Source organism: Babylonia areolata, chromosome 22 (assembly GCF_041734735.1).
Source record: "Babylonia areolata isolate BAREFJ2019XMU chromosome 22, ASM4173473v1, whole genome shotgun sequence".
NCBI classification, from domain to species: Eukaryota; Metazoa; Mollusca; class Gastropoda; order Neogastropoda; family Buccinidae; genus Babylonia; species Babylonia areolata.
The window spans coordinates 25407604-25428482 of record NC_134897.1 but is presented as its reverse complement, the minus strand read 5'-3'; the positions used below and the strand labels follow the sequence as shown (position 1 = coordinate 25428482).

The 20879-nt window shown below is 39.2% G+C and overlaps 2 protein-coding genes across 2 annotated transcripts in view; both read left to right on the top strand.

Annotated features, from left to right (window-relative positions):
* Positions 1-4762, top strand: part of LOC143297079 (uncharacterized) — a 51404-nt gene extending 46642 nt beyond the window's left edge. The window contains exon 21 of the mRNA XM_076609251.1: positions 491-4762. Coding sequence (XP_076465366.1) covers positions 491-649 — 159 coding nt within the window. The 3' untranslated portion in view covers positions 650-4762. The remainder of the gene's footprint in view (positions 1-490) is intronic.
* Positions 4763-7213: 2451 nt separating this feature from the next.
* LOC143297038 (eukaryotic translation initiation factor 3 subunit J-A-like) lies at positions 7214-19463 on the top strand. The gene is made up of 9 exons (XM_076609204.1): positions 7214-7322; positions 7412-7500; positions 10703-10760; positions 11489-11595; positions 12566-12668; positions 13710-13810; positions 14820-14877; positions 15766-15839; positions 16531-19463. The coding sequence occupies exons 1-9, from the start codon at positions 7301-7303 to the stop codon at positions 16657-16659; spliced, it is 741 nt and encodes a 246-aa protein (XP_076465319.1). The 5' UTR covers positions 7214-7300; the 3' UTR covers positions 16660-19463.
* Positions 19464-20879: the final 1416 nt, after the last annotated feature.

Sequence of the window (20879 nt, the reverse complement as noted above, 5' to 3'; positions counted from 1 at the left end):
GTGTCTTCCGTGCTATGGCACTTACGGTAAACTGACTGAAACAGCTCTGTGAGGCTGTGAGACTCAACATGCCAAATTAACTATTTCAGCACAATACGCTCCAACACCTTTGACAAGTGTTTCAAATATTTCCGATCATGGCTGGCCTTTTTCAACAGGAGCTTGACAAAACACAGTCGGTGTGCCTCTTCAGTAAGATGATTGATGGCATCCTCATGGGTATCCTCTGTCTATAATTTGGCTTCACTTGATTTAGCATTACGAATAATGCTTGATGATTATCCTGTCTACTTATTTCTGTTGTGTCGGTCACAGTGAGGAAAGCAGAATGTTTTGAAATTGTGTCAACACTATCATGCAGACACCTTTTCATCAAAGAGTTTACATACATATTGTATATATATATTTTTTTAAATCCCTCTGTGTCTGCATGTGTGCGCGCACGTGTGTGTGTGTGTGTGTGTGTGTGTGTGTGTGTGTGTGTGATCAGGCTGAAGAGACCCCCTGGGCCCCAGGAGTGATGGTGGGATGTCTATGCTGCCTTACCGGTGTCTCCATCTGGCTTCTGCCGGAAACACGTCACAGGAAGTTGCCAGACACCATCGAGGAAATTCAGGCATGGAAAAACGAGGTGCCTGATGTTCAATAAAGGATGATCGCAGTTGTGAGAAGCCCATCTCCCAGTATCTGACTTTAAGACATCTAGGTACACAACATAACTGGAGTAACGTGACAGTTTCACCCCTCGAGAGTTATCTTCGGTTTTGACCAGATTAGGCGAAGGTGTGTGCTTGTGTTTTAGCAGGAATTTAACAGGAACCATGCACGAGTCACTGGCAGCTTTGCTTGATCTTGTATTATGCTCTTTTTTTTCCATTTGTCTGGGGTGTTTTTTGTAATCCTCTGGCGGGAGATAGTATGGAATGACCCGTGCCAGAGTCATTTTCTGGGTTTGGGTTGATGACAGAACTTTGTGCACACATTTTATGCCTTTTTCAGGTTCAATGTATTTTTGACGTGTGACATGTTTCTGAGTGGTTTGTTTTGTTACAGTGTATTCAGCCCGGGTATGGCCCTGAGGGGTCGGCTGAGCTCCGAGCCAAAGGCGAATGTATCAGGGAGATAGAAAGAAGGAAACGACAGAAGGAGGCGACAGAGAGAAAGAGAAAGGCTGAAAACGAAGAGAATGACAGAAAAGAGGGTAGTCTTGGCACACAAAATTTCCAGAAGACGGGGATATTGTTTATAACTAAAAGACACCCAAGAGCGATCATTAAACAGCAAGCAGTATATGTCGATAGTACTCTGTGATATACTTGCTGCAAGGTTTCTGCACTCTGCCTTTCAGAACACAGAACTGGCTTTGCTGTTTGCCATTGTCTGGGGGTTTATTCATACACCTTTGATTGCTAGATTTTTTTTCTTTCAAAGTACACGTAATAAAGTGAACTAATTGGCCGATGCCTGATGTATGGCCTGGATTTATTGGCTATAAGATTAAGCAGCGTACAATGTAATGGGTTTTTAAAAAAGGTTGATTTTTATGTCAGCGGGTTTCTGTGTATAAATTTGGACTTTCGATTGAATGATACACACCTTTTTAATTGTTGTCAGTTGTTGTTTTCCTGTAACTGAACTGCAATGTTTGATGTGTGCTTAGTGATCAGGGAAGGGTGTACCAGTAACTCGTTTGTTTTGTATTCGCTTAATATTTGTTGACAAGTATTTGAATGAGCCGAAAGAAAAACATCTGTTCTTGTTGCTAGAACCAGACAATAGAAAGGTATTCTGAACTAATTTTGAATTTTAAAATGTTGTCAACATGTGTTCAGCTCTGATAAAACATCCATGGGCAGCTGGGCTGCAAGAAATCATAACTGATTTAATGTTTGCGCACTCCAGTGAAGATTGTAAGCATGTTAAAATCTTTCTGACCTCTATAGTAAAGTTGTCTGTTGGTATCGAGATTCTACTCGTGTATGTCTTGGTGAAAACAACCATTTAATAAAAGAATAAACGATCCATTGGGTTTTGTTGTAATTGTTGTCAAAAAAAAATTTATATTTCGAAAATGCGCTCACTTCGTTTCTCAACGTGTACGTTTTATGTCCAGTTGCAAATGTAATTTCCTAGTTTGTTTTGATTGTAATATCAGTTACATGCAATAATTCTGAATCGCTTTCATGTTGCAGTTTGGCCATTGAGAAAATGTATTTTGTCGTTAGATCTATAATTAGAGCAATCTTTTATAATATCGTTGTTTTTAAACAAATAATCATATCACTATGATTTTGACCAGCATGTATCAATGATAAAGTATTGGTGGCAGGGTATCCTTTGTCAATAAAATACAAAAGTCAAAGTGCTGTGTTCCTTGAGCGGCTGAGCACCGCGTGAGAGTGACCTGACTGGACACATGGAACGATGTGTTCACGTGTCTGATGGGACTGTTGTGGTCATCGTACTTGGACTGAGTTTCTGTCTGCTGTCTGTCCATCATGGCAGTTTCTGTTTCATTTCCAAAGAGACGTCAAAGTGTATGGATTGATCCGTACACGCCACATAACATCTTCGATGTTAAAAATAAATGAATAAATAAATAAATAAAAAGGGGGAGTGGGGTGGGGGTAAGAACTGAATACTCAACCCCTCGAACAACACAAGCTTCATCAAACCAAGATTTAAGCCCAGAGCAACATGACCTAAGGGACTTTTTTTTATGGTCGATGGTCGTTCATCTCAACTTACCGTAAGGTCGGCGACAGTAGGTGGGTGACAGATGTCTGACCTATGCACAAACGCAGAGCGCTAGTCAGGTCCACCAAAGGCTGCAGGACTGAAAGATATGATGCAAATAAATATATAGATAAATGAATATGAAATAATATCACTGAAGATGACGGTGTTATAGTGTGCCAGCAGTGTCACCCCCCCCCCCCCCCCCCCACCAGTGTCACCACCTGCACTCTGTCCCCTTCCCTCCCATCCCTTCGCCTCCCCCCTCCTCCTCCCCACCCCTCCTTCTTATCTCCCTTCCCGCTCTGTCCAAAGCCCAGTCTTTGAGGTTGCGCCGACACCCGCGCCACCCTCCCTCCTCACCCCTACTCCCTAGTCGGCTCTCTTTGGTCAGCGACGCGGCGTCACCCGCCCCAGCTATAGGACACGTGCAGTTATGTGATGTCTGCCGCGATACCCGTGCTGAGCAGAACATTCCGTGTGGCGGCCCGTCTTTCAAGTCATTCCCCATCTCCCCTCCACGAACGCAACTGACGTAGATGGTGGGACTTCGGAACGAAAGCTAGGGAAAAGTTATGCTAATTCGAACTTTGATGAAGCCGGCTAACAGGCCCAGAGTTGTATTGTCCCGTCTCCCCAATCTCTTTGTGACGTAAACGGGTAAACTTGTCCTCATAGAATGTGTATAGACAAATGGGTTGAATTGTAGCGAATCAGATCAGTCTGTTGGATTGGACGAATTGGGATCAAGCAGTGAATCTGTCAGTCATTCACATAGCGTCATTAGGACAAGCAAAGATTGGTTATTTCAGTTCAACTAGTTGGGGAGTGAGTGCTATAGTTTACATTAGTATACACAGTATGTTGTGGGAAGGGATAAAACCAGTCAGCACAGCCAGTTCTGAGCTGTCTCCCAGAAGAACTGACTGACACAGGATGACTGACTGATCAGTGATGTGAGGAACAAGGAAATCCCTGTTGGGCTGTGAGTACATGACTTGTAATGGTTTTATGTTATGTTGATAACTTAGTTGTGTTGGGAAACTATGTTTTATGTCAGTGGACAGCCAGTGTAAGTTGATCTTGTGGCTTGTGGAAAGAAAAGGGGTTAACGTGTGAAAGCTACCCATTAAGTGAGGGAAGTACTGCCTATAACTTTTGAGTCCCCCCCCCCCCCTCCCTTCTATTTTGTTACAGATATCTTGTTCTGTATTCTTGATGTATTACTTGTTTTGTATATAGTAGGTGGTGTTGGTTCAGTGTGGACTGAACAGATCTATGGGCTAACACACTGTCAGTGTGTGTTGATGGTTTTTTCATGTGTGTGTGCACATGGGGGTAGCAGCAAGTGTTGTGGAACACATGTTTGAGTTATTGGTAGTTGTGGTAACATGTGTAGGAGTTGTGCTTTGTGTCAGTGGTTTACTTTGTTCAGACAAAGTGGGAAGGAACATTGTAATGTGATTAGTGAGTTGGCAAACTATGAGAGCATTGAGGGTCAGTGCTAGGTTGTTGCACATCGCTGTTTACCAGATATGTTGGAAGTAATGATTTCCTTTCATGTACTTGTGTCGGCGGCATACTTTGTGAAGACAAAGAGATTTGTTTGGTAATGGTAGCACACAGTTAAGTTGAATGATGGGTAACATGAGTTGGAACACAGGGTTGTATTGGTCAGTGATATGTTTTGTACACAGTATGGTAATTGGTATGTCACTGCTGGTGGCAGGTAAGCTTGATGAAGCTTGTACCTCACATAGATCTTTGTGTGAGAGTAGTGCATACTGGTGGACATGTGATGAAAGGTGCTGAGAGGGTATAGGCCTTTTATGTCAGTGATGTCCAGATATTTGAGATTTTATCTGACCTTGGTTTTGGGTGTGTGTTTGTGTTCCAGGTGTGCTGCTTTAGGTGTAGGGTGAACTTTTACTATGTGCTGCTTATAGGTGCTGCTTTAGGTGTAGGGTGAACTGCTTAGTGTGTGTGCTGATTTCCCATGTACATTGTAAAAGTAAACACTCTATAAAAACCACTCCATGTGGCCCTGCTATTGATGTGAGGAGAGAGTGAGTGAGTGCATGATTAGTTGATCCTATATCCCCCTGTCTGTTCCCCTCTCTCTTCTATTAGAACCATAACCACACTCTCCCTAAAACAAACACCTTTTTACAACAACAAACACACACACACACACACACACACACACACACACACAAACCACACTAACAAACAAACAAACAAAAACAACAACAACAAAAGAAAACACTGAAGATGACCAGCCGCCGTGGCGAAGTGGTTAGTGTCGCGAACTGACGGCTGGGAGGATGCTGGTTCGATTCCCAGCGGAGGTGCGTTTCTCGGCTGTCTCCTACCCAGAGTTTAGAGTCCTACTGGTTCAAATGGGAAGACTGACCACACAGTCGAGTATCATCTTCTTCACGGATTTGTCTTTGGATGTGTTGCTCAACTTTCCTGACCAACACTGCAAGTGTCTGTATCTCTCGGGCCTGGTTAACGCCAGGATATCATTATGAAAGGTAATTTAGAGTACAGCTTTGTCACGTAGTCCCAAACCTAAATGGACCTCCATTGCAACATCGTCATCATAATCATCAGCAGCATCCTCCACCTTCATCAACAACAAAACAAGTCCCAAATCCTATGACATTTCCTGCCCTGTTCTCATGGTCACCTCCAACCCCCCTCCACGTTCGTGCTTGGGGTGAGTCCTGTCAGTGTCTTCGGTGTCGGCATATTCATGGGGGACTATTACTGGAGGGAAGTGGTGGCGGTCTCCACTTTGGGGGGAGACGCTCACTCAGTCTGGCTCCGCGACTGAGCTATTATTGTCGTCAGAAGAGGGCTTAGTAGGTGGTGTCCTAAGCACGTTAAACCAGAGCAGGCACTACTGAAGACCACCGAAGTGACTCAGTAGCAGTGCAGGGTCTTCTCTGATGTGTAACCTCCTAACTATCTAACATCGATGGTTGCCTGTGAAATATCGACACTGTGACTGCGACAGACGAACCTGGGTGTGGCTATGTTTGGGGAATTCGGAATAAGCGGCGTGAAAATAATGCCAATGAAACGGAGCAGATGATGGGATGGCAAAAAGTAATTAACTGATAAATTAACAATAACAAGAAGAAGAAGATAACACTGAAGATACACGTATTCTATTGACGATAACTTTCACTGACAACATGGAAACTGCTAGTAGGATAATCAAAACCTCAAGATATTAAATGAAAAATATATTTCGTCTGTAAAAGTTCTCAGCCACGATTTAGGAATACACAATATCAAACTTTCCTTACATGTCAAGGAACATAAAATGGATACATGTATGAGGTAGGTCTGTATATTCATACGAACCTCGTAACTACTGGCCGACACGCTCAGTCTTTGTCCTCATTCAAATCAGCTCTCAAACTGAGAACTGAGATTGATGACAGTCAGCTGATACTGAACTGATATTAGACACTGAGACGCAGATAATCAGCTTTGAAAGTGACACGAAACGGCACATCATGTATGACGGTGTGTGTGTGTGTGTGTGTGTGTGTGTGTGTGTGTGTACTGATGTGTGTGTGTGTGTGTGTGTGTGTGCCGTGTGTGTGTGTTGTCAACTGAGTGGTCACTCCCGGTGTCACTGAGTGTGTGCGTGTGTGTGTGTGTGTGTGTGTGTGTGTGTGTGTGTGTCAGTGTGTGTGCTGTGTGTGTGTGTGTTTCAACTGAGAGGTCACTCCCGGTGTCACTGAGTGTGTGCGTGTGTGTGTGTGTGTGTGTGTGTGTGTGTGTGTGTGTGTGTGTGTGTGTCACGGTGTGTATGTGTGTGTGTGCGTGTGTGTGTGTGTGTGTGTGTGTGTCAGTGTGTGCCGTGTGTGTCCGTCGGACCGTGACGGTGTGTGTGTGTGTGTGTGTGTGTGTCAGTGTGTGCCGTGTGTGTCCGTCGGACCGTGACGGTGTGTGTGTGTGTGTGTGTGTGTGTGTGTGTGTGTGTGCCGGTGTATGTTACAGTGTGTGTGTGTGTGTGTGTGTGTGTGTGTGTGTGTGTGTGTGTGCACCGGCCATTGTCTAATTTGTCAAGGTTTCATCGCCGACAATTGATTCTCATTGACACTGATTTACACATAAAATATATGCAAAGGTCGGCCGTGGGGATACAGTGAGACTGAGATAGGGACAGACATTGAGGAACTACTATACCATGAGACAGCACTGATCTAAAAAGAGAGAGAAAGAGAGAGAGAGAATTGAAACGTCTGTGAAATTTATTACTCTGAAGTAACCTTCTCATGGAGAATGGGGTACTTTTCTTGAGGGTATTTATATTGTATTCGTGATAAATTTACGCCAGGAAAAAAAAAGTCGGAAACAGTTTTTTTCGAATCATGTGACTGCCTTTTGCGATTCTCGTTTGTTTCGTGCGCGAACGAGATTCGGATGCCACAGCTATAAATATGCCGACAGCGAACTTCCGTCAAAGTGGATCCACTTCCGTAGTGTGTGTTGGTCGCATTCGGTTTCACGTGGAAATTTAACTCTGTGTTAACCATCCAAAATGTCGGACGTTGAGACATGGGGTAAGCATGTGTGCAGTTCTATGCTATCGAGCGTATTATGTTTCAGTCTTTTGTGAATAGTTTATGTTTATGTTTGTTCGAACTTTCAGATGCTGATGATTTTGAGCCCGAACTCCCTTCAGCACCGCGTTTTGCTGACGACAAATGGGAAGGCGAGGATGAGGATGACAATGTGAAGGTGAGCTATAACTTTCATAATTTCGCACTTTCTTTTTTTGCAGACCATATGGCGCGCAAAGTAATTAATCTTTCGTGAAAAACTAAAAATTCATAATTTCAAACACCATAGTATATACCTTGATGTTAGGCCACAGATCATCTCGTTCTTTTCTTCATGCCGGACATCAAGTACATGATGTTCACCGTGAACATTACACTTGTCTCACAAGTCTTTCCTCAAAACACCAGGTGTTTCATCTCTTGTGGATTCTTCCAGAGCCAGAGTGACTGTTTCGAGTAATCTTTGAAAACTCGTGAAACTGTTCATGTTGTAATAAATCACAGGATACTGGAAAATTTTCAGCAACAAAGTACAACAGTAAAAGAACTAAAAATGTATATTTAGAAGTGTACCGCTCTGTCACAGTAGTGCTAATACTGGTGTAAGTGGTATTGTTGGTTAAAGTAAAAGTTAGTTTGATCACATTAAACATCAAATTAGTTTGGTTACTCATGGTATGACAAAGTGGCAATATCCACATTTCTTCCCCTGTACATTATTAGTTTTTAAGACGAAAAAAACTTTTGAAATGGTTATAACATTGTAATATATACCCGGCATTTCTTCATCTCCACTCTTTGACAGGCTTTGTTTATGTCTCTTGACAGGGGAAGTAATGTACAGTATATGCATTTCAATGTTATTTAAGCAAATTCATGATTTTTCCGTCTTGGGAACGAAACTGAATGGAAAGAACACATGGGAAAAAATGTGGATATTTTTTGCCAACAGAGCCACACAGTTCCAGTAAAGTTCTGTTTTAGCGTCCAGAATTCACCCATTATTTCATGCAATAATGAAACGTTAATCATTATCATTATATGTTGAAATCCATTTTCAGTGGGTTTAAAAAAATATATATATAATAATATATACTCTGTTTTGAATATTGTTTTACTCAGTTTTGATATATATATATACATTCAGTCACTAAACTGTGCTGCCATCATGCTCTTTCTTTTTTTGAACCATGAACAGATTATTAAAAAAAAAAATTTAAAAAAAAAACAAAGAAAAAAGGCAGATTAAGATAAGTATCAATTTGGGTTAATGTTACGGGTCATTTGCATGATAATATGCCTAATTCTTGATTATAAGGGTCCGTTACCCTAGCAGTAGTAGCATGTCATTTCTCATAAGCCTCCATTGCAAATCATGCAAAAAATATGTCCCAGAATTTGGATGGTAAAATAGGTCATTACCTACAATTCCAAACTAGAACAGCAGAAGGCATACATTGATCCAGTTGGAAGCAATTGCTTTCTCACTCTCTTGTTTCGAGTTGTGTGCCTTTGTCTTACTAACAGTGCAGTAATAACAATAGTGATTTGTTAATTTTTTCTGTCATTCTTTATTGTACTGTTTTTCTAATATGTCCCAAAATACTCCCCATGGGTCAGTTGTGTTTTTTTCACTTTCCAAGTTGGGCAACGCCTGGAATTCACTGGAAAATTCACTTTCACAGATGTCTGTTTTGCTTTCCCAGCTTTTACTAGTTTAGAAACTTACTTGCATCAGATAACTTTGTGTACACCCAGAGCTCCTTGTCAGTTAGAAAATCTTAGGGATCCCAGGGACTATGTTACCATTGTTCTAAGGGGTCCCAGATTACCTACAGAGGGTCACGCTAATGCTGAACATTCCAATGAAATCTTCATTGTATATGCAATGGCAGGAATACCTTCAGGTCATAATCATCGAGTTCTAATGGCAAGAAGTGGCATTGGAAACAACTCCTGTTTGTAGAAGACAACCTTAGTCAGACTGCATCTTTAAGTTTGATACATGATTTTCACTGTTTTGGATGTTTTCAAATATCTTGAAACATCCCAGGGTCCCGCTCGAACATGCGGTGCATCCTTTCCATGTCAGGGGCACATGAATATTCAAGACCAGAAACTGGTAATGCCACACACACACACACACACACACACACACACACACACACACACACACTAATGCACAGACCAATTTACAGATGTATGAATACACAGTCAAAGACAAAGAAAGAAGCAAGAAAACAGATTTTTTTCCGCTTCTGATTCTGGTTTTATTGAATTCTACTGGTGAAAGTTCATGATATCAGTGTATGTTAAACCTGGAGTTAGGTGATCAACAGAAGACCATCTAGATTACAAACAAAACTGCCATTGACTTTCCAAGAATAACAGCATTGGGCAAGTCACCCTAGAAGTGCTTCGCAACAGTTTTCTACACTCTTTCGTTAAGGATCTGTTATATCAGCATTAAAGAAAGAAAAGGGAGCAAATGACAGACATATCCACAGGCCCAGTGAACTGGTCATTGGTGTCAAGCCTTCAATTAGTTCAAATCCTACCAAAAACTACAAGAACAAAAGAAATCAGCCAATTTAAAAACTGAAAAATTAGAAAATACAAAAGAGGAGATATAACAAATACTGTAAAATGGATAAATAGACAGTTTCAAACTTCATTTGTCAAAGATTTGAATTTTTAGCAATGAAGTATTTCAACATCAACTTGATGATGTGTATGAATTGTAATGTGTGTGTGTGTGCACTGCATGTGTGAATTCAAATTAAACGCGTTGATACTATGTAGCTTCTGATTCAGTGATTGATAAATTTACAGCTGACTTCGGGATAAAATCACTTCCATTAGTTCAAATTACCTCATGTTTTTTTAGTAACGTGAAGAACAGCCTTTTTTTGTTGTTTTTGGTAATAAGAAAAGTATCTCTCTCTCTCTTTTTTTTTTCTTTTACTTTTTGTCCAAGTTGACGTTGCAAATAGAAATTGAGAAGCAAGGAAAAAAGGGGATGGGGGGAATTGTTTAATGAAAATGATCGTAAATTCTGGTGCAACAACAGGAGTGCTCTTTGTCTGGTTTGTTCAGTGTGTGTTTGTTTCAAGAAAATTCAGTGAGTCATCAAGGCATGCTGATGACATATATTATGCTATTCCACATTTTAGGTAAAAACTGAAAAAGAAAAAATGATAAAACCAGGTGCCTGGCCTGCACATAGATCAGATGTGTTGGTCAGGCTTTGAGAGCCCAGCTTTAAATTTTTTTTTTTTTTTTTTTTTTTTTTTTTTTTTTTTTTTTAATAAATGCAGTTTTATAAGTAAGATTGATTTGACTCCCCACTAATTTCATTTTATCTTGTTTTCTCTTGTTAGGATAATTGGGAGGATGAAGATGAAGAGGAAACCAACAAACCACAAGCAGCACAGACAGGTATCGCCTTATTTTAGAACATTGTATGTATGAGTACACTGTTTGTTCACAAGGAGCAGGAATTAGAAAAAGAATTCTTTGGCCAATTGTACTTGTATAGTTTGTTCTTTTACAGTAAAAATATCTTAACTAGTTTACTTGTGTGTGTTTTGCCATCATTTTATGATTATCAATTCATACCTGTTACAGAGAAATGGTTACTAGGACTAGGAGAAAAGCAGTTTTGTTTTAGCATTCCTGCATCTGAGACATTGTTGATCATGTGCAACTGAATAAAATAAAATTACACTGTAAAGTTAATGCTTAGTAATGATGTCAGTGAGGTTTAACAAAAGAAAATAGTATTCATTGACAAGAGATATCATTTGTATAATGAAAATGAGTTACAAAATGAGCTAATGCACTTGTATTCTCATTAGCAACATTTTATTGATTTTTTTAGCATAAAACAATGTGCCCTATTTAGTCAAAAGTGAATACTTTTTAAGAGAAAAGCAACATTTCACATCGTGTGATGCTTATGCATACGTCTGATGATAGTGACTATGGTGGTTAATAGGTGTGTTTTTGCATATATACACAAAGAAACTGATAAAATGATTGATGCTTTTAACTTCATAAAAGTTCATTTTAAGAGTGTACTCAAGTATGAACACAAGAAAATACTTTGTTTTGTACATTCAGCATCAGCGTGTGTGTATTTGTCTGTGCTGTTTTTTTATGTCTAGAAACGCAGGCATACCAACGGCCCAAAAAGAAACCGCTGGCAGAAAGATTAGCTGAAAAGGAAGCTCAAAAGCAAAAAGAGAAAGAAGAGAGAGAAACAAAGGAGAAGGTGAGATACAGTTGGAAGTGAGTTTCGTAAGAAAAAACTGGCTCGCTTTTACCCATTGCACTCTGTTAAATCTCCTTACCCACCCCTATGCATGTGTGTGCTTGAGACTAATGTTCAGGAAAGTTTTTGGCTATTCTGAATCTTTCACTGTTTCAGTATCAGTTTTCAGACTGAACTTATACCCACTGAAGTGATTAGTGTTAGTTATTGTGCAATTTATTTTGTGTTCTACTGTAAAAACTACTAATGCTGTTTTAGAAAGTTAGAATTTAGAAAAGATAATTTCTGTATATGATTTATGCATTACAAATAAGTTATGTCCACATTCCGAATCTTGTTTTTTTTCTTTTAACATGGCACATGCTGATGCCACTATGAAAAGCAAATGGTACACTGTACACACACACACTCACCCACTCACACAGTATGTCAGGGTAAGACCAAAAACAAAGACGACTGCATATCAGTTCAGCATTTCATGAGGAAGAAGAAAGAGCGAGCCAAAAGACATGATATACATAGATTGTGCTTGAACAAAGCTACACAGAAAGATCTGGAAATGCTCAGTTTAAGCACTTGCTGTAGATATATTAATATTATATTTCCTGTGTTGAAGAAAAGTGTTTGGGCATTGTACAGATGGCTGATGAGTTTGACATTTTTCAAGCCTGTCAAGTGTGATGTGTGTTGCCCCTAATTTCTGATTTCAAGTCCCTAAAAAGTCCCAAAATGTCCCTAATTTTTGTCCTAAAAGTCTGTATGAACCCTGTTTCATTGATGTTTTGTCTATATTTTGGTGTTAACTTTGTGTATGTAATATGTAATACAGGGAAGTCGCAGGGGACATTGGTCCACTGAACTGTAGAAGTTGTAAACTATGGTAAACACAGCCTGCATTTTGGCCGTCCCCCAGTATTTCCCCCCTCTCACTGATTGATTTTTTTTTTTTTTTTTTTTTTTTTTTTTTTAGGAAGAAAAAAGAGAACTAACAGCAGAAGAAAAACTCGCTGAGAAAATTAGAATACAGAAGATCCAAGAACATGACAGCCTCAATCTCGCCAAAGGATTATTTGGTGAGTGACTTCTTTTTTTTGTTTGTTTTTAATTAACTTTAAATACAATTTTAAAAAAGATATGTATGAAACATATATGTGATGCTGCTGAGGATATTAGTTTTCTCTGTTGGTTCCTTTGATCACAGAGAAGGCCAGCCACGTTTTTTTGTTGTTGTTGTTGTTTGTTTTTTGTTGGGTTTTTTTTTTGCCAAGAATCACAGTTACCTCAACAAACAGCATCAGCATTGTTTGAGGTGTATATAAGGGAAGCTTGAGTAATTGTGAAAAGTTATTGAAGAAAACAAAAATGGATGGCAGAAGTGTGTGGAGTTAGGATTACATGTTCATCATAGATTATTTTTGTCATGCTTAGCTGAAGATTCATTGGCACTTGCATTATGCTGAGCTATAACTAGGTAGTATGATTTGATTTCATATGGTACCTGATAATGCAGAAAAAGCCTGTGAACAGGTGTTAGGTTTGCAGTTAGCTATATACCCAGTGCTCGGCTTACATCGCTTTTATCTGAGATAGACATAGGCTTACACTTTTACAGTTTTGCCAATAGCAAGTTGAGAGCTGTATGATCAGTGGTTTCTCCACTGCAGTTGAAATTCATTTACAGCTTAGTCTTTTGTGAAGGTTTAGGACTCACAAACTTGGAAGCATTATTGCACTGGCTCTTAGTGATATAGCCTTTGGGGATAACTGGCTTTTGAGGACCATCCCGTTCCCAATGCCAACTGTTCTTAAGCGCTGGGCTGAGAGAGAGGGATGTAACATGGGCAAGACACTGTCCACTGTAATCAGAATCTCGCCCATATAGTTACTGGGACAGCAGCTGCCTTCTCTGCTGTTCCGTTGGTCATGGTTGGAGGCAACTATCATACTGTTTTCATTCATACACTGACCTAAGAGAGAGTATAGCAAGACTGACTGAAATACATTGTTTCAATATCACAGGTGTACAGAATAGCAGCAATTTAGACAAGATGTATATACTGACCTAAGAGAGAGTGTAGCAAGACTGACTGAAATACATTGTTTCAATACCACAGGTGTACAGGAGAGCAGCAATTTAGACAAGATGTTTCCGAGCTCAGAAGAAGAATTTGGTCAATTTAAGGACGCCTTGAAATCCAAAATCACACTATTCGAGGTATGTTCTTTGTGTGTTCTTAGCTTTCAAGTGGTGGTGGTGGTTGTGTAAAACATGTTCTCGTTTGGAGTGATGAGTGTGGACATGATTTCATGGTCACATGCACCCCTTTAGATATTTATTAAGAAACAGTAATCATTTGCAAATTTGTATTTTAATTGTAGCTGTGTATTTCTCACTGAAGAATGTTGTTTGAAGCTTTCAGTTGGCATTTATTTTATGTGATAATTTTTAATTCAGTGTGACTAAAATGGGTTTGTGTTGGAAGTAATTATTTGTCAAAGATCTGTTCTTTTTTGGTAGAAACTCATTTACTCTTTTTCTGTTGACAGTTTGTTGATGATTTTCACTTCAGTTCATAGTGATAACTGACACTGACAGTTGATTGGTGATGTGTTTACAGAATTGATTAATTAATGATTACTGACCATTCTAAGATTCTTTATAACTTGTGGTCTATTTGTAATTACTGACGATGGGCACTATAGCCTAGTGTTTAAAACATTGGACTTTCAATCTATGGGTCTGGGGTTCGAACGGCGGTGACGGTGCCTGGAGGGTAAAGGGTGGAGATTTTTCCGATCTCCCATGTCAACATATGTGCAGACCTGCTAGTGCCTGAACCCCGTTCGTGTGTGTACGCAAGCAGAAGATCAGATACGCACGTTAAAGATCCTGTAATCCCTGTCCACGTTCGGTGGGTTATGGAAACAAGAATATACCCAGCATGCACACCCCGAAAACGGAGTATGGCTGCCTACATGGTGGGGTAAAAAGGTCATACACGTAAAAGCCCACTCGTGTACATACGAGTGAACGTGGGAGTTGCAGCCCACGAATGAAGAGAAAAAAAAAGAGAATGTAATTACTGACAGGTCATTAATGTGTGGTTTATTTATTAGTGAGAACTGACTGAATGATTGCTGGAGATGAATGAATCTCTCGGAATAAGGATGTGTGTTTTAAATATATATACTATTTTTCTGACATGTGGATCTTCTGTCTGCAGGAAAGTCCACATTACCAGGCCTTTCTATCAAAATTACTCAATGACCTTGCTGTTGGCTGTAAGTACTCACTGACAAACTATTTTATAATGAAATTATGATTATTATTTTATGTATGATGATAATGGTTTCACAGGGGAGGGTGGGATTGGTTCTCGTTCATTTTTGTCATCAGCAAAAGTACATATCCATACACAGAGAACACATAGGGTTGCAGTGTTCACACATGCCTTTGAAGTTGCTTAAAAGCCTGATTTCCAGTTTTAGGGGTCCCTAAAAGCCCGAGAAAAATAGTTTCAGAGATCAGTCCTAAAAAAGTAAAAAGAGGGTTGAACCAAGGGAAGTAATGCTAGATTCAGTGTTTTGTTCCGCTTTCTTTGTCCATTCAGACTTGGTTTACGACACACATCCTCTGTAAGATTTGAATGCATGGAAGCAAGCCATGTATCTTCATCTTCATACATCAGATTTGAAAAATGAAGAATGGGAATTGGGCTTGTTTGTGTGTTTTGTTTTTTGGGGAGGAGGGGGGGTGTTGTTCCTAAAGGTCTGCATGAAGCCTGGGTAGGATGTCTGCTGTCCCCTTTATGTCATTAAAAAAAAAAAAAAAGAAAGAAAAAAAAGTACACAAGAAAAGAAAAAGGGGATACTCAACAAAGTTTAAAATCGCTTGTCATTGTCAAATTCACTTTCATTGATTTTTTTCTGTTTCATTCTCTATTAACTGTACAAGTACAAATCTCATGAAGTGGAAATAGATGAAGATGTTGATGATGGTGATAAGAATGCAAATTTCAGAAAGTGTTAACATGATGATGATGATAATGATCAATGTAACATTTTTATGGCACACTGTCATGCATTCCTCTAGTATAAGAAGGAAAACCGGTAGCGATTTGTTATCGTTGCTTTTGTTTTTATGTTACTGTATGATTTTTGTTGTTGCAGTGGGGGTGGATGAGGCGAAAAAGTTAGGTATTGCGCTGAACTCATTGTACCATGAAAAAGATAAACAGAGGAAGGTGAGTTTGGAGTCTTATTCTGAGTGTGTCTTTGTCACTCTGCTTATTTCTGTGTGTGTGTGAGGTTTGTAATGGATCCTGCACATGCATAACAGCATAACTTGGGGTGTTTGTCTGCTGTGCATTTGTGTGTGTGTGTGTGTGACTGTGATTGTAGCTCTGGTATACATACACAGATGCTGGGAAGTTGTCTGTGCATGTATAGCTTTGTGTAAGTTCAGTTACTTCTACTGTTGGCAAAGAACCTTGGCTGCTGTTTTACATTAAACTTTGAGATCACGTCAGTACCCAGCACATCAGTACCTCTGAGTACATGGTATTTTGATATGGTGTTCATTAAATAGTGGACATTTGTGTTATAATCAGTTTGGTTGGAAACTGTCATTTTGTTGGTGTCATGTTGTATGGATTTGTTCAGTATCTGCAAAGGTTGAAGTGTGAATTTGCACACTTTTTACTTTTATTTTTTCCTTTTTTAGTAGGGTTTCCTTTTTTTTCTTCAGCTGATTACTGCAGTGATGAATGCTGTTTGCTTTGATTCGGATTGAAAAAGTATCTGCAGTTATTGTATTCATATTGGTCTGCCTGAGAATTGTACTTAGTGTTCTGTATATGGTAGCAGTCCTGACCCTTGTCTTTGCATTGGTTTGGTTGGTAACACCTGTGATGATTTAGTGTAATGGGTTTGCAGGAGACGGAAAAGAAGAAAAAGAAGAAGTCAAAAGTTTCCATCAAGGTGGACCGCGCCGACGACTTCGACCTCATCAGTGACGCCACAGGTGGTGGTGGCAACTACTACGACGACGACGATTTTATATAGTCCCCCACCCATCCTGCTCTCAGCTATACAGACATTTTGTTGCCCTCCAGTTCAGATTTTCTTTCTGATTGCAAATACCAGCTTGCCTTGTTTTTGCTCTCCCTGGTCATCTGTCATAAATTGGAAGCATGTGATTTTAGCCGGGTGCATTATTAGTGTGGTCTAGGTCTGGTTTTGGGTGGATGCTGAATAAAGAAATTGTGATGAACTTGCGCCAGAAACAATGGAATCCTGTTGCGTTTGTTTACTTTAAAAAAAAATTTTAAACAAAATATCTGGGTGTTGGCATTTACTACTTCTCGTAGGACATGAAAGAAACTGAAAACCAGGGCTGTGACACTTGATACCAGACGTTGTTGTGGACAGGCGAACTGAAGCTCCTCTGCCGGTTGGTCACCTGGATGGCTGTCGTTGCAGGTGGTAACGTCTCGCTCTCCGCGGTGCTCAGGCTGCTCCTCTTATTTATAGTTAATATATGCATGCGTGTGTTTGTGTGTGTGTGTGTTGCCATGTGCATGGATCTTGAATGATTTAAGGTCTCACTACACATATTCTCATGAATTGCCATTATGTTAAGTTTGACTTGAGATTGGATGTCATTGTCATTGTTTTGGATGCGTGAGTGTTTTAAATGAAAAAATGTTTGCTTGTTTTTGTTTTGTTTTTGTTCTGTTTTCATTATCTCTGATATTACAGTATAGACATGATATTGATTTGACAGACCTTTGAATGTTACTGTAGACTTGGCGATTGAATTGCTCTGTTTTAATTGAATTCACAATACTACTTACTAACACAGGAAATAACAGTATCACCAGTGTAATCCCAAAGGCCTTGATGGTAAACCAGTGTATTTGTCAGTCACCAGTTCTTTGTTGTTTTTTTAATTTTTTTTTTTTTTTGTAGGGAGGGGGTTTCAGGAAGTGGGTGGTATGTTCTTTAAATTGATGTTTACAACACCAAGTCTGTGTTGAGCAGGTGAATGAAATTCATTTATACACATAGCAAAGGGAAGGATGTGGATGCAGAGAGATCCCATGTTGTAACATTTTGCATCCTACCCTTTTTTTTCTTCCTCCCCAGACAAGCAGTTTTATTTCAGGTGGTTTCAATATGATAAACATGATCCAGCTCCAAAAATGTTTTCACCTACAACGGGCAGGAAAACTGTGTGGAGCAACAGCCAAGGAAAACTGGAGTGTGATCCCTAAATGGCACACGAATAAACTTGGTAAAGAAAATGTGTTTCTCTTGAATTGTAGATCAAAAGATCTAATAGGTCTGAACTGAATAGATAATGATTCTTTCCTGGAAAGAGGTAGGTAGTTCGTATTTTGACAGCAGGCCGTTAAAATCACTTTCAGACATCAAAAGTAAAAACATTGGCTCCCAATTGCCATTTAACAACACCTTGATAAAGTAGAAAAAGAAATGATCATTCTTCAAATCTTGACATGAGAAAGGACTAACAAGACCTAATCAATTTCAGGGGGAAAATGTTGTCTTTAAGAGATCCCATGTTCTAACATTTTGTCCCCCACCCTTTTTTTTCTTCCCCAAACAAGTAGTTTTATTTCAGGTTGTGTGTGATAGCTGTGTAATCCCATGCATGTAGAGTATCGGCCTTCCTGAGCTCTTTTCGAAGACAGAAAATTAATATTCTTCCACATATTTAAGCGATTTAAATCTGTGCAGGGGTCAGAGCGATCCAATCACCTGGATTGAAAATATCTAAAGAGGAGACTGGAGTGAAATATTTGTGTCTTGAAGGATGCTGAGAGTTCAGTGAAATACAACTGATGCCTTGGTCATTAGTTACAAGATTCACTGTAAAATTAAAGGTGACAATTTGCTGAGAAGCTTAAGGTTCCTTGTAAAACTGATTGTTCATCATATAGAATTGACCGTCTTGGTAACTGTAGAAGGGAGAGTGGCCAGAGGGGTAACATGGTGAGTGTGGTAATCCTGTTGGCAGTTTCTCCCTGTCCTATCCTGGTATCAGGCAAACAGCCGTAACCTGCTGAAACATGGTGCAAGTTTATGTCCAATTCTTTTGTTTTATTTCTTACAATGATTTTGCTGAGTTGATTGTTTTAGGTAGGTTTTTGTTTCTGTTTTTTTTTTTTTTTTTTGGGGGGGGGGGGGGGTTAAATATATAATCATATGCACCAAAATTATAGGACTCTTGAAAGTATGTTACTTGCATAATTTTTTTTCTTTCCTGCTGTCTGTCTGTGTATGTGCACATTTGTATATATGTGTATGGTCTTTCTCTTTCTTTTCAACTTGCTCTTTCTTTGTTGAATGTATTCTTCCATTGTTTGAATATGAAGGAACAGATGTGATTGAGGAGTAGAAGCACAACCATTTCTGATGACATACCCTGCTAGGCCTCATTGTCGTAAGAATGGGGGAAATGCATGGGTGGCACTAAACTCAAAAGACAACCTGATGGTAGCCCCCAGTGCAAAAGGTTATCCTACACTTGCTGGTACTTATGAAAGCTGTACTGCAGCATAGTTTTGTTTTACTTTGGGGATATTCAAGCACGCAGTGGTGGACTCTTGATGCTTCCAGAATTGTAACGGGTTGGGGAGGGAGGGGTGTGGGGGGGATGTGACAAAAAAAGAAAAGGAATTATGGGCTTAATCCATATCCAAATCCAGTTGTAGTGGATCGCAGGACTATTGAACTGAGTTTTTATGTCCAGTTCGAGTGTAATTAATGAGGGTATTCCTGCTTTTGCATTAATCGTACATGATGATGAATACATGAAGATGAATAAATCGGTTGCTTTAAGTTTATTTGTGTGTGTATATGCTTCATGTTGTCATGAGGTTCAGTTGTTCATGTGACCATTGACAGGTGAGCTTGAAATGTAAACAAAACATGAATACCATTTTTTAACATTTCCTGAGGTTCTTGAAGTAATTTCAGCTCCTCATAAAATAGTTTGTTACATCTGTCTAAAAAGTTTAATGTATTGTACAAATTACAGTACAAAGCAGGTGTCTTTGACACCACACACACTCTCACACTTGTGGACTGACATTTAAGTTAAACTCAAAAAATAAAGGAAAAAAAGTTAAACACACACACACTCACTCTCTCTTTCTCTCTCTGTCTCACTCGCACACACACACACACACACACACATCACCCAACAAATCTTTTGACCAGTGTGACTCTATTTTATTACATAACCTCTGACTTAAGAAGTTTGCATACTGAAAATGAACATCCAGTACATATACACAGGTTGCATCACATTGATCGTACAGGTGCCATGCAGGTGCTTGCAGTTTGCTTGCTGGACAAGAAAGTGATGCTCTGAATCATTATGGTCACATCTGTTAAACACTTGATTATAAACAGACAAATGGGGGGAAAAAAGAAGAAAAACCTTTGTGATAGTACATTTAACAGCTATCAGATGAAGCGTTATTTCCATTTTGATGTCCTGTTTTTCACTGAAATCTGAATGCCTCTCACAGGTAACTAATTTGGTGAAATAATGTATCAAGTTTGGTGCATTGAAATAAAAACACATCTATATTTTTCATGTTGTAAATTTAAGCAATTGCAAAAGAAGACCGTTGGAATGGAAGTTAAAACTGATTACAAAGAAAAGCAAACCAAAAAAATCCAACTATTTAAATATTTATGGACATTAAACGCATGTGATTAACATTCTTGCTATCATTTAATATATAAGATCAACATTCTGAACTGTTGACACTGTCTTTGTATTCATAACACTGAATTCATCTTAACACAATTATTATTAATCGGTGTTTTTCCTACATGTGCAAAAGCCTACACAACATCCCAACAAAATAAAGTCTTCCTATTTGAGAAAAAAAAAGCCAGCAAAAAACAGTCTAACCACAAGATTTTACTTTATTTATTTTTTATATATCTTTTATACAAATAATGCTTTCCGCATGGTTGACAGGGATTTTATCTTAGCTTCATTGCACAACTGTGTTGTTCAGGTGAGTGTGGGGGAAACTTGCTCCATAGCTGTAATAATGAGAAATGGTCAGTATGAGCTGTCACCAAGGCTGTCACATATTTTCAATTCAGTTGTACTGCTAAACAAAATGAATGCATCTTAAGACAAATATCAAGAGCAACAAAGGGAAAAATTCCTCATGTTTTTTCAGAGAAGCCCTAAATGAAGCAAATGCTTCATGTCATAAGAGTAGTGTACTTATAAA

What these genes read in the sequence shown, in the direction of transcription:
- LOC143297038 (XM_076609204.1), top strand. Translation starts at nt 7,301, where the DNA reads ATGTCGGACGTTGAGACATGGG. An exon ending in CCAAAATCACACTATTCGAG is followed by an intron (nt 13,811 to 14,819) that starts GTATGTTCTTTG and finishes TTCTGTCTGCAG; the next exon opens with GAAAGTCCACATTACCAGGC. An exon ending in CAATGACCTTGCTGTTGGCT is followed by an intron (nt 14,878 to 15,765) that starts GTAAGTACTCAC and finishes TTGTTGTTGCAG; the next exon opens with TGGGGGTGGATGAGGCGAAA.